Below are 12,719 nucleotides of genomic sequence, written 5' to 3'. Positions count from 1 at the left end.
ACCCCGGCTATCCTGCAGAAATTAGATCAGAGAAACTCCACACTGCAAGAGGAAGCCATTCGGCCTATCGAATCTGCACCGACAACAATTCCACCCCCAGGCTCCATCCCTACAAACCCACCCATTTACCTGACTAATCCCTCTAACCTATACATCCTGGGACACTAAGGGGCAATTTAGCATGGCCAATGCACCTAACCCACATATCTTTGGACTGCGGGAGGAAACCGGAGCACCTGGAGGAAAACTACACAGACGTGGGGAGAACATTGAAACTCCGCACACATTGAAGGTCATCCCAAAATCTGCTGCCCATGTCTGAACTTGTACCAAATCCATTTCACCCAGAACCCTCTCCACAGTAGACCTACATGGGTCAGTGGTTGAGTCATGCCTCAATTGTCATTCTTGTTTTCAAATCCATCCGTGACTCACCCCCTCCTCTCTCCTTCAGTGCTGGAATTCCCTGTGCTCCTGACCTTCTGTGCATGCACAATTTAAACATTGCACCATTGGATGGCCATGTCTTCAAATGCCTTGGCCCTAGCTCTGGAATTCCGTCTCGACTCCTGAAGCACTCCTTTAAACTTCCTACTTCTTTCCCGATATTCCTTGGGTGGCTTGGTATCAAAGTCGATTTGAGAATCCTCCATGTTAATCATGGTATCTAAGTGCATGTTTGTTGTTGCACATTCTGCTTCTGAAAGGTGGCACAGTGGTTAGCACTGCTGCCTCACAGTGCCAGGGACCCAGGTTCAATTCCCAGCTTGGGTCACTGTCAGTTCAGAGTTTAAATGTTCTCCCCATATCTGCGTGGGTTTCCTCTGAGTTCTCCAGTTTCCTCCCACAGCCCCATGATATGTGGGTTAAGTTGATTGACCATGCTCAATTGCCCCTCGTGTCATGGGAATAAGAAGGATAAAAGTGTGGGGTTATGGGAATAGGGCCTGGGTGGGATTGTGCTCAGTGTGGCCTCAGTGGGTCGAATGGCCTCATTCTGAACTGTCGGGATTCTATGATTGCTTCATTCCATACCTTCCTGTCTCAATTGGTTTCAGTTTGTTCGTAGCCTGAGTGTCATTGCTGAGTTGCAAGTTGAATCTCTTTGTCATATGGAAATAGTTATCTCACTCGGTATAGTTGCTTGGTTGGTGCATGTTATTTCACTTACCCTGGCTTTATTCTACTCAGTAGAAAACCTAGCCACCAGGACTGTTTAGTCTTTCTTGCTGTCTGCCTGTGTCAGTGAAGGCAGAATTGTAATTATTTTAATGGAATGAGGCTGGTGCCCTGGTGTGTTGCGTGTGATAGCGTAGAAATTGATGGGCACATGTTGCTGCTAAGCTCAACAAACATTTGGCCTTGGCACTTAGGCATGTAACATGAGGAGAAGCAGCAGCCACGGATGGTAGGGGAGGTGGCCTTGATTCTGATTTCACTGTTCGTGGAGGCAGTGAGTCAGCACAGCATTTTATAATAGAGACTCAACGCTGTATAGCGAAGTGCTGAGCCAAAGTCATTACTTGACCAGGCTCTCCAAGCTTACAGGCTGCTGCCACAGTTAATACAATGCCACATATACTTGACTCATACAAAGTCTCATAGGTGCCACCGTGTTCTTATCTGGTGGCTGACACCTGTTTAACTTGGGGCTGATGGAAGAAGGACTCCAGGAATGTGCAGAAGAAAAAAAAATTGCTGAAGTCATTATCAGAAGAATGGCCACACCCGTGATCTTTTCAGCACAGAAAGTTGAGTAATGATCAGGAAGAAGTGTTCTTATAAGTTTGACTTACAGAGCAACTCCAAAGTTCTACTTTTGTGACTGACGCATTAACCGCATGCCGAATGTTGACTGACTCTTAAACAAGCGCTTTTACTTTCAGCTTTCCTTTGTTCACAGGATCGTTGTCCCATTGGACTGGTTTGCCAACGTGAAGCAGTTGGTTATTATCTCACTGTTCACACTGTACCTTTTATGTCAGTGAATCATAGAATAGTTGCAGCACACAATCAGTTGTTTTGGGCCATTGTGCCCATGTTGACTTTCTGCAAAAGTTAGTCCCACTCTGTCCGCCCGTCTCTCCTCCACCCCCACTGGCTTTCTGCAAGAGTTAGTCCCACTCTTTTCTTTCTCTCCCACCCACCCATCCCCAAGAATTAGTCCCATTCCCACTGCCACATCCCTTTCTGCCATTTTGCCAGGTCTCTGCAAGAATTTTCTTGGAAGATAATTATCCAACTCCCTTTTCAAGCCACGATTGAATCTGCTTGCATGAGAATATTCACTGCATGTACCCATTTTGCTTCATATCACCTTATCACCTCTGGTTCCTTTGTGAACTCGGAGCAGATTCACAAAGATTAAAAGGTGCTCATTCTGGATTTTGATCAGGTTAGGCCAAGTGACTTCACGCACTGCAGAATTGAAAGGTCTGAAAGAGTGACACCTCTGTCCTGTCAGGCCAGATTGACTAGATCCTTGGAGACAAGAGCAATGATTCCACTTGTGGGGATCCACAAATCGGGGGTCTGAACTGGAGAGTTACCAAGGTAAGTTGTGTCAGTGATTCAGACTGAATTGAGCAAACAAAATCTCAGAATAGCAAGAGACTGAATCCGTAACAACACCCCTTTTATCTTGATGTTACCTTTGACCAGACAGTAACATAGAAATGGTATCTGAGCAAGACAGCAGCAAAAATAAAACACAAATTGCTTTCGCAGCATAACTGCTGGCTCTTCACAGGGTACAGATGCACAGACTTCAAGGATCTCGGCTCTTGTCTTTGTCTACTTGACTGCAGAGTATTGTACAACAGTATGGTACAACTCATCCCACACCAGTCTTGTAGTTACCCAGCTCAACATAACAATGCATTTCACCTCTGATCAACTGAACTGCCCTGGCTTCCAGTCCTGAGCAATGTCCAGCCCCTCATGTAAGAGGGAGATTGCAACACGAATACTCCTGGAGAGTGTTTACATTAACCCAAGCTTGCTGCTTCTAGAGGACCTTAGCAAGCTCCCTCCTTCTTGCCTCCATTATGCCAGCGTGAATGGCTAAGACAATGTACCAAAGAGTAACGGCAGAGATCCTGTGGCAGTGGGAGTGGAACCAACATGCCTTGCACTCCAGTCTTGAGGGAGTACAGCAAAGGTTTACCAGGCTGATTCCGGGGAGGGCGGGATTCATGTATGAGCAGAAATTGACTAGGTTAGCATTGTTTTTGCTGAAATTCAGATGAATGAGAGGGGATCTCATGGACCCTTATAAAATTATAACAGGACCACACAGGGTAGATGCAGGAAGGATGTTCCTGACAGTGGGGGACTCCAGAACCAGGGATCACAGTCTGAGGATTCAGGGTGGACCATTTAGGATGGAGGTGAGGAGACAGTTCTTCACCCAAAGAGTGGTGAGCCTGTGGAATTCATTATCACAGGAAGTAGTTGATGCGAAAACAATGAATGAATTCAAGAGGCGGCTGGAAAGAGCACTCGGGGCAAATGGGATCAAAGTTTATGAGGAAAAAGCAGGATTAGGCTGCTGAGTTGTGCAACCAGCCACCATCATAATGAATGGCAGAGCAGATTAGAAGGCCAAATGACCTCGTCCTGCTCCCATCTTCTATGTTTCTCTACCACCATTAAAAAGCACTTCCCCTTCACAGATCCCACAGCCCAGCCATCCGTCTTCAACCTGCCACGCCAACAATGGGCACTCCTCCACTGTTACCACACTCGCCCAGACCCTTGTGCAGCAAGTGGAGCCTTGCAGGGAACCTGAACAGCAGCTCAGTCAGTGACTCAATTAATGAAGACTGTCGACTGATAACCCTCAGCAGAGGCTGCTCTAATTAGCCACTTTGGAAGTGATTGTCTGACTTGGTGATCACTGAACATACTAAAAGGAGTGCATAGCACCAAGGTATTAAAGTGGATTTGCAAGGTGGGAAAGTGGCCCACTGTCGTTAAACAGGTGTACTATGCAGAGTGTAGTGAATCAAGACAGTGTGTTTAGATTTCCTTTCCTCCTACAGTCCAAAGATGTGTGGGTTCGGTTGATTGGCCATGCCAAAATTGTCCCTTCGTGGGTCCTGAGATGCTTTGGCTAGAGGGATTAACAGGTAAAATAGGTAGGGATGTGGGGTAGGGCGTGGGTGGGATTGTGGTTGGTGTGGACTCGATGGGCCAAGAGGGCCTCTTTCTCCATTGTAGGGTTCTATGATTTGACGATTCTCGTGACTTCCTAGCTGACCTTCCACTGTTTCGACACTGTAGTTCGTCCAGAACTACTGCTGTATTTCAACTTGTATCAAATCCAGTTCACGCATCACCCCAGTGCTTACTGACTTCCATTGACTCCCAGTCCTGCAACATCTCAAATTAAAAATAAATCATTCTTCTTTTCAGACCCTCCATGGCATCGCGCATGTCGAGCTTAGTAAACTCCTCTAGCCACAACACCAACAGCCCAATCTCTTGCTGCTTGCATCTCTGTTTTGCTCCAACTCTAGTCTTGCATCCATCCCTGATTTTAATTGATCTACCATTGGTGTCAGGATAGGTGTTGTTTGGTTGTCACTGATTACATTGATTTATCTGAAACAGAAATAACTTCCTAGTGCTGCTGGCTGAGTGAATGATTGCACTGTGTTTGGTTGTATAAACTGAGGACTAGGTTGTGTCCCTTTTTTTATTAATTTGTGGAACATGGGCATCACTGGCTGGGCCAGCATTTATTGCCCACACCCAGTTACCTGAGGACAGTTGGGAGTCAACCACATTGCTATGGCTCTGGATTCGCACGTAGGCCAGACCACATTTCTTTCCCTAAAGGACCTTAGTGAACCAGATGGGTTTTTATGACAATTGACAATGGTTTCATGGTCACCAGTAGATTCTTAATTCAAGATATTTTTTATTGAGTTCAGATTCCACTATCTGCCATGGTAGGATTCGAACGCTGGTCCCCAGAACATCAGCTGAGTTTCTGGATCAACAGCCTGGCGATAAAACCATCAGGCCATTGCCTCCCCCAGTTTGCCCAGGCCCACACGACACCAGTCCATGAAGAATCAGAAGCTGTGAGAGAGAGAGAGAGAGATTTTCCAGTGCTCAACACGATCCTATTTCCTAATGTTCATGGGTGTGCTGTTCATTTTGCTCAACACATGAACATAAGATTAACAACGCATGAACAAAAGAACAGGAGCCCCTTGAATCTGCTCGACCAGTCAATCACATTAGGGCTGACCCACCTCAGTCCTGCTTTCTGCCGCCGTATACCCTTGTGTCCAAAAATCAAGCCGTCGCGATCTTGAGCATACTCAAGGACTGAGCATCAACAGCTCTCTGGGGCAAAAATTCCCAATCTCTCGGGCAAAGCTATTTCTCCTCGCTTCTCAATGGCCGACGCGATATCCTGAGATCTTGATCCCTGGTTTTACACTCTCCAACTGAGTGAGATTGGAGGACAGATGTAAGGAATTACAAGGGGGCGCAGGTTTAAGGTGCAAGGGGCAAGTTTTCAAGATGATGTACAAGGCACATTTTTTTACACAGAGTAGTGGGTGTCTGGAACTTGTTGCTGGGGGAGGTAGTGGAAGCAGACATGCTCGTGACTTTTAAGGGGTAGACTGACAAATACATGAAAAGGATGGGAATAGAGGGTTATGGTCCCCAAAAGGATAGGGGCTTTTGGTTCAGTTGGGCAGCATGGTCGGTGCAGCTTGGAGGGCCGAAGGGCCTGTTCCTGTGCTGTAGTTTTCTTTGCTCTTTGAAGCATGCCGCACCATCCCAAGTTAGCTGAATAAAGCAATGCTCCGAAGTTGAATTTGAAGTGACCTTTTGGGTGTTGGAGATTATTGGCATTCCTCGCTGAGTTCCAGCATCCCCGTATGTTGCTGCCTTTGTCCTGCAGCGATGCTCCTGCTGTTGGCTCCTGGCAGGGAGCAGTGCCTGGTTATTCAGAGCAGCCTGTCATGTGGCAGAACAAATTGCTGCCTGCTGTCAGTGCTGCCCTTGTGACTCATTATGCCAGTTTGAATTTGGCATTGGTGCAGCTCCTGCCACTGATCCAGGCTAATGTTGGAAGCAGCATCTGCGGCGTTGTCTGATCTGAATCCGACTGTGTTGAGTGCCGGGAACTGTAACAGGAAATGTCCTTGGAAATGAACTGGACATTCTGATTCAAAAATTCAGACCTTTATTTTAAATGTGGTTTCTGATTTGAACACATTGACACATTTTTTTTTAACATCTTATCATGGGATGTCACTGACAAGGCCAACATTTATTGCCCATCCCCAATTATCCCTTGAGAAGGTGGTGGTGAGCTGTTTTGAACCGCTGCAGTCCACGTGGTGTCGATGCACCCACAGTGCTGTGAGGGAAGGTGCTCCAGGATTTTGACGCAACGACAGAGAAGGAATGGCCAAAATATTTCCAAGTTATGTCAACAGCTTTTTGTAGAGTTCTGAAGAAAGGGCAAAGACCTGAGCCGTGGATTCAGGGAATATTCAGTGAGGAGAAACAGTGTTTTCTGATTTGCTTTGGGTTTCCAGCATCCATAGCATTGTGCTGCTGGGTGATCAGCCTTGACAGATAATTCAGAATCCGACCATTTCTTTCTCTGATACTGATCCATTTCGGATGCACAATTGTGCTGGTGAGAGCCACACGTCCAGTGTGAAACTGACTTGGGTGGAGAGCTGGCAGAGTTAAAGTTTATTTCTTAGTCACAAGTAAGGCTTACATTAACAATGCAATGAAGTTACTTTGAAATTCCCCTGGTCTCCACACTCCGGAGCTTGCTCAGGTCAATGCACCCTAATCAGCATGTCTTTCAGACTGTTGGAGGAAACCAGAGCACCCGGGGGGGCAGGGGGTGATGATTTGCTGCCAGTGCCTTCAGCTCAAAGCACCAAATGTTTCATGAATTCTTACATGTGTTGGGCATCCTGATTCTGTGAAGCGAAATCAGCTGGCATGAGTGAATCTCTGAATTGTCCCAAATGACTTCAGTCACAATGAAACTACTTTTGGGAGCACTCACTGCTGCTTGCTGATGAATGTGATCCATTCTGACAATTCGAGTTGCCAAAGAAGGGAAGGACTGTTTGAATCTGCTTTTGTCACTTATGTTTGAGGAAGAAAGGTACAAAAGACCGTCTCAGTCTCCCTGTCAGGCTAAACCTACTCCTAATAGTTTCCCAGGTCACATTGTGAGTGGAGTCAGCCGTGTTGTGAGTGTTGAAAAAAAGTTTGGCTGGAGGAGTTGCCAACACGTGTAATGTTGGAGAACTTGCCCAAAGATTTGGATGGCACAGTGGTTAGCACTGCTGCCTCACAGCACCAGGGTCCAGAGTTCAATTCTAGCCGCGGATCACTGTCTGTGTGGAATTTGCACATTCTCCCCAAGTATGGATGGGTTTCCTCCAGGTGGTCCGGTTTCCTCCCACACTCCAAAGATGTGCAGATTAGGTTGATTGGCCGTGGGAAATTGACCCTTGGTGTCAGGGGGTTATGGTATAGGGCCTGGGTGGGATTGCTGTTGGTGCAGGATTGATGGGCTAAAGGGTGGCCTCCTGCACTGTAGAGATACGATGATTCTATGAATAAAGCTTTTGTTTATTTGTTTTCCAGGTGGTTTTGCGATTGTGTTCCTGGTGAAGACTCACAATGGCGTTAAAAGTGCACTGAAAAGGATGTATGTCAACAATGAACATGATCTGCAGGTGTGCAAGCGAGAGATCCAAATCATGGTGAGTGGCAAGTGTTTACAGGCATTGGGTCTTTACATCGGATGTAGTTCTGACCTATCAAGTGCTGAATATCATCCCAGTCTGCAAGAGGAGACAGGGGAGAATTCTGTACCACTTACAGTAGCGATTCTAGAGAAGGCTGATGGACGTGGGAGGGAAGTCCATGGTAAAATATTGAGGTTGTGTTGGAAGGGTAAATGAAAGGCAAAAAAAAATCAGCGCCTATTCTGGCCGGACGGACTGGACTGGGTGGGCCAAATAACCTTTTCTTACTTCAGGTTTTATGTTCTTACAGTAGATAACTACATGGATGGAATTTTCTGGCGGCACTCCTACAACCAGAAAATCCATCATGGGTCTCCCCCCACCACAACGATTCCTTGTGGCGGCTGGGACAGGAAAGTTTCAGTCCATGTGTCTGGTGCATTCTCTCTCTTCATTTCTCTTTTCCTCGCTCCCTTTATTCTCGCGCCCTTTATTCTCTCTCGCCGTTTCTCGCTCGCCCTTTCTTGCTCGCCCTTGCCATTCTCCAAGCATTCCTTTCATTATTTATCTTCAGAGAAGTAGAAGTAAACGAATTGAAAACATTTGTTAAATGAATAAACTATTGGTGTCTGAAATAATGAAGCCCGCACACCCACGCTTTCCAGAAAGCAGTTGCTGGATGGCAGGCTTCCCAAGTCCTGAGATATTGTGGCCAGTTGTAATCATTCTCCTGCTGCGTGGCTGAGAATCACAAATGCAACTTTGCCTGAGAGCATGACTCTGCAAATGATTATTTGGAGAGCAGTATGATGCCAGTAAAAACAAGTAATGACCTACTTGTGACCAAGTATCATCTTTATTCCAGAGGGACCTGGCAGGGCACAAGAACATTGTTGGTTATATTGATTCCAGTACCACAGCTGTCGGCTCCGGAGAAGTCTGGGAAGTGCTGATCCTGATGGATTTTTGTCGAGGTGAGGGCGTTTATTTCATTACCTAATGGAATCTGCATCAGTGAAATGTGTTTGTGTATCTGACTTGATTTGTTGTCGCGAGGTCAGAGCCTTCATTATAATTCCTTCCTTGCACATGAATGTATCAGTGGGGAATAAACCTTCCATTCTGAGATGTGATAGCCTCAGAAACTCGTGGGGTTGACTGGATTTATTCCCATTGCTTTGCAAGGACAGATAATGAATGAGAGCAATGAAACATGCAAGAACATTTTTTAATTTCATCTTTAAAACAGTCAGCTGGAACAAATTTTCATCTAATGGTCACAGGCAGTGGGGGGGTTAATTCTGAACTGGTCTGAGGTAGATGCATTTTGGTGGATCCAATTCAGATGGGAGTGATAAAATAACTGGCAGAACCACCAGGAGCATAGACACACAGAGAGAGCTGGGAGTACAGGTCCACAGATCCTTAAAAGTGGTAGCAAAGGTGGAAAAGGTGGTGAAGAATGCACATGGCATGCTTGCCTTCATCAGATGGAGCATCAAATATAAAAGTTGGCAAATTATGTTACAGTTGTATAAAACTGTGGTTAAGTCACATTTGGAATACTGTGTCCAATTCTGGTCGCCACACTACGAGACGAACATGCTATCTTTGGAGGAAGTACAGAAAAGGTTTTACCAGAATTTTGCCTGGTATGGAGGGTATAAGCTGTGAGGAGAGATTGAATAAGCTAGGAAAAACAGAGGCTGAGGAGTGACCTGATAGAAGCTTATAAAATTATGAGGGACATTGATGAAGTGAGCAGTTGGAAGCTTTCTCCCAGGTCAGAAATGACAATTTCAAGGGGGCACAAGTTCAAGATAGGGGGGTATAGGCTCAGTACAGACGAACGGGGGAAGTTTTTTACACAGAGGATGGTGGGGGCCTGGAATGCACTGCCAAGTGAGGTGGTTGAGGCAGTTACATGAGTGACATTTAAGACTTAGACACATGAACAGGCCTTGGAGTAAGGAGGGATACAGGAAATTAGCCGAGATCGGACTACGCGATCGGTGCAGGCTTGGTGGACCGAAAGGCCTGTTCCTGTGCTGTATTGTTCTCTGTTCTTGGAACACAGCCTCATGGTTTGTGTTGAATTTGCCTCCTTTAAAGCAGCTCTGAAAACCTACCACTTTTTCCAAGCTTTTGGTCACCTCCTTATGTATGTCCATGTCATGTTTGACTTGATAATGCTCCTGCGAAGTGCATTGGGATGTTCCGACACATTCAAAGTGCCAAATAAATCAAAGTTATTCTGAATTTGACAGGTTTTTCTTTTTTCTTTCTTCTGGAATGGCACTGGCATGGTCAGCATTTATTGCCCATCCCAAACTGCTACAACTGATTGGTTCGTTCAGTTATTTCAGTCAAACACTTTTTTTCATTTATGGGACTTGGACATTGCTGGCTGGGCCAGCATTTATTGCCCATCCATTATTGCCCAGTTATGAGTGGGTCAGGAGTCACATGTAGGCCAGATCAGGTAAGGATGGCAAATTGCCTTCACTAAAAAGACATCAGTGAATCGGATGGGTTTTGACTGCAATCAGCAATGGGCCATCATTTGACTTTTAATTCCAGGTTTTTATTTATTTCATCTGCCATGCTGGAAATTGAACCCAGGTCCCCAGGGCATTCGCTTGAGTCTCTGGATTACTAGTCCAACCATAATACCACGAGGCTACTGCCTCCCCTGTGGGTCTGGAATCACATGCAGGCCAGACCTGGTAAGGATGGCAGATTTCCTTCCCTGTCGGGTATTAGTGAACCAGGTAAGTTTCTATAATGGGCGGTTAGCACTGCTGCCTCACAGCGCCAGGGTCCCAGGTTCAAATCCAGCCTTGGGTAACTGTCTGTGTGCAGTTTGCACATTCTCCCCGTGTCTGTGTGGGTTTCTTCTGGGTGCCCCGGTTTCCTCCCACAGTCCAAAGATGTGTGGATTAGGTTCATCGGCCATGGTAAATTGCTCCATAGTGTCAGGGGGGCGAGCAGGGGGCTGGGGGGATGGGGCCTGTGTAGGATTGTTGTTGGTGCAGACTCGATGGGCTGAATGGCCTCCTTCTGCACTGTAGGGATTCTGTGATAAGCCAGTTGGTAATAGTTTCATGGTCACCGTTGCTTTCATCTGCTGGACCCATCAGCAGGCTGAATCTATCCCTGACATTAATGGAATGGCTCCTGCGGAAAGGAATTTTCGTTTAAATTTGGAAACATTTTGCTTGTCAGATTTCTTGCAAGTGAAAAATAAACCTGCATTCAATCATGACCAGGGAAGGATATGAGATTTGCACAGAAATATTCATGATTTAGCTTCAAAAGATTTTGGCCTTGATTTTTCTTTAACCCCCCCACCCACACCCAAACACACACATTTGCTTGCAGAGGAAACATCCCATGTACTTTGAACCCAAAGCACTGTGAATTATCCTGTGCCTTTACTGTAATGAAATGTCCGAAGGCATTCTGCAGCAGCGTGATAAAAGAAGAAATAACACTGAGCCACAGAAGGAGATATTACATCAGCTGGCCAAAAACTCTGGTCTTCAAAAACATCTTTCGGCGGGTGGGGGGAGGGGAAGAGAGATAGAGAGGCGGAGCAGAGAATTCCAGAGCTTGCGGCACAGGCAGCTGAAGGCATGGCCACAAATGATGCAGCCCTTGTCATTGGCTGCACACAAAAGACTGGAGTTAGAGGAGCGCAGGTGTGCTGGAAGGTTATTGCAGAGCTATGGAGGGGCAGAGTCTTGGAGAGATGTGGAAACAAGGATGACAATGTCAAGATGTTGCCTGACTGGGAGCCAAAAGTATAGGTGACACAATGATTAGCACTGCTGCCTCACAGTGCCAGGGACCCAGGTTCGACTGCTGGCTTGGCTGTCTGTGTGGAGTTTGCACATTCTCCCTGTGTCTACGTGAGTTTCCTCCGGGTGCTCCTGCTCCCTCCCACAGTCCAAAGATGTGCGGGTTAGATAGATTGGCCATGGTGAATTGTCCCTTAGTGTCAGGGAGATTAGCAGGGTAAATGCATGGGGTTATGGACATTGGGCCAGGGTGGGATTGTGGTTGGTGCAGACTCAGTGCCGAATGGCCTTTTTCTGCACTGGCCATAGAGATTCTCTGATGATGAGAACCAAGATAGTTTTCCATTTGGTCTCAGAACCCCTCCAAAGTCTTGCGTGCACAGGAAAACTTGGGAACAATGTTGGCGAAAGCGCTTGTGCAGATGAATAATGGATGTTCCCAAGCTGAGCCCGGAATTCTGCACTTTTTCACAGTAATGGCCACTCTGCTGTGCCACTCGCTGATGGAGAGCAGGTTTGGGCAACCCGCCCAGGTTTTAATGATGCAAATTGCCTTCCTCCATTGCCTTGGCACGCACTTAGATTGCAATTAGTTATTCCCCAACCCTGGGTGAATGACTGGGTGCAAAGTTATGGTTGCTATTATCTCATTTGTTATACTCGAGCTTCCTTTAGAGCTGTGGATGGTGTTTGCAGGTTTCCATGGCTACAGCTGAATGTTCCTGCCATCCGATTCTGTTTTTGCGGTCCTCAACACCACAAGTTACTGCGTTAATGTTTCCTAGCGATGCTGAAAGGGGAAAATCTGTTTGTTTTTTTTATTTGTTCTTCCTCACCACTTGCCTTGAGTTGATCTATTATGCTGACAGAGGAGAGAGGAGAGGGACTTGTTCCAATATCTTCATGAATGCTGCATTGCTAGTACTTGCATGAGAGCACCTGTGATGAGGCATATCAACCAGAGCAAGTGGTTGAATTTGGGAGCTCAAATTTTAGAGAATGATGGGCATTACCACGATCCTGGATTTAGCTTTTTTTTTAATTTGTTCATGAGATGTGGGCATCGTGAGCTAAGCCAATATTAGTTGCCCATCCCCATTTGCCTTGTCTTGCTCACCCACTTCAGGGGGCAGTTGAGAATCAACCACATTGCTGTGGATCTGGA

The 12,719-nt window shown here is 46.3% G+C and overlaps 1 protein-coding gene across 13 annotated transcripts in view; it reads left to right on the top strand.

Annotated features, from left to right (window-relative positions):
• The window catches only part of aak1b (AP2 associated kinase 1b), a 126,077-nt gene that overhangs the window by 19,234 nt on the left and 94,124 nt on the right, over positions 1 to 12,719 (top strand). For all 13 annotated transcript variants that reach the window (XM_080217246.1, XM_080217239.1, XM_080217242.1 and 10 more), the window contains exons 2-3: positions 7,651 to 7,769; positions 8,620 to 8,728. In XM_080217246.1, the coding sequence (XP_080073372.1) occupies positions 7,651 to 7,769; positions 8,620 to 8,728 (228 nt within the window). The remainder of the gene's footprint in view (positions 1 to 7,650; positions 7,770 to 8,619; positions 8,729 to 12,719) is intronic.

The sequence above is a fragment of the Carcharhinus amblyrhynchos genome, chromosome 34 (genome assembly GCF_965287045.1).
Source record: "Carcharhinus amblyrhynchos chromosome 34, sCarAmb.v2.hapA, whole genome shotgun sequence".
Classification (NCBI taxonomy): domain Eukaryota; kingdom Metazoa; phylum Chordata; class Chondrichthyes; order Carcharhiniformes; family Carcharhinidae; genus Carcharhinus; species Carcharhinus amblyrhynchos.
This window is presented reverse-complemented; position numbering and strand designations above follow the sequence as displayed.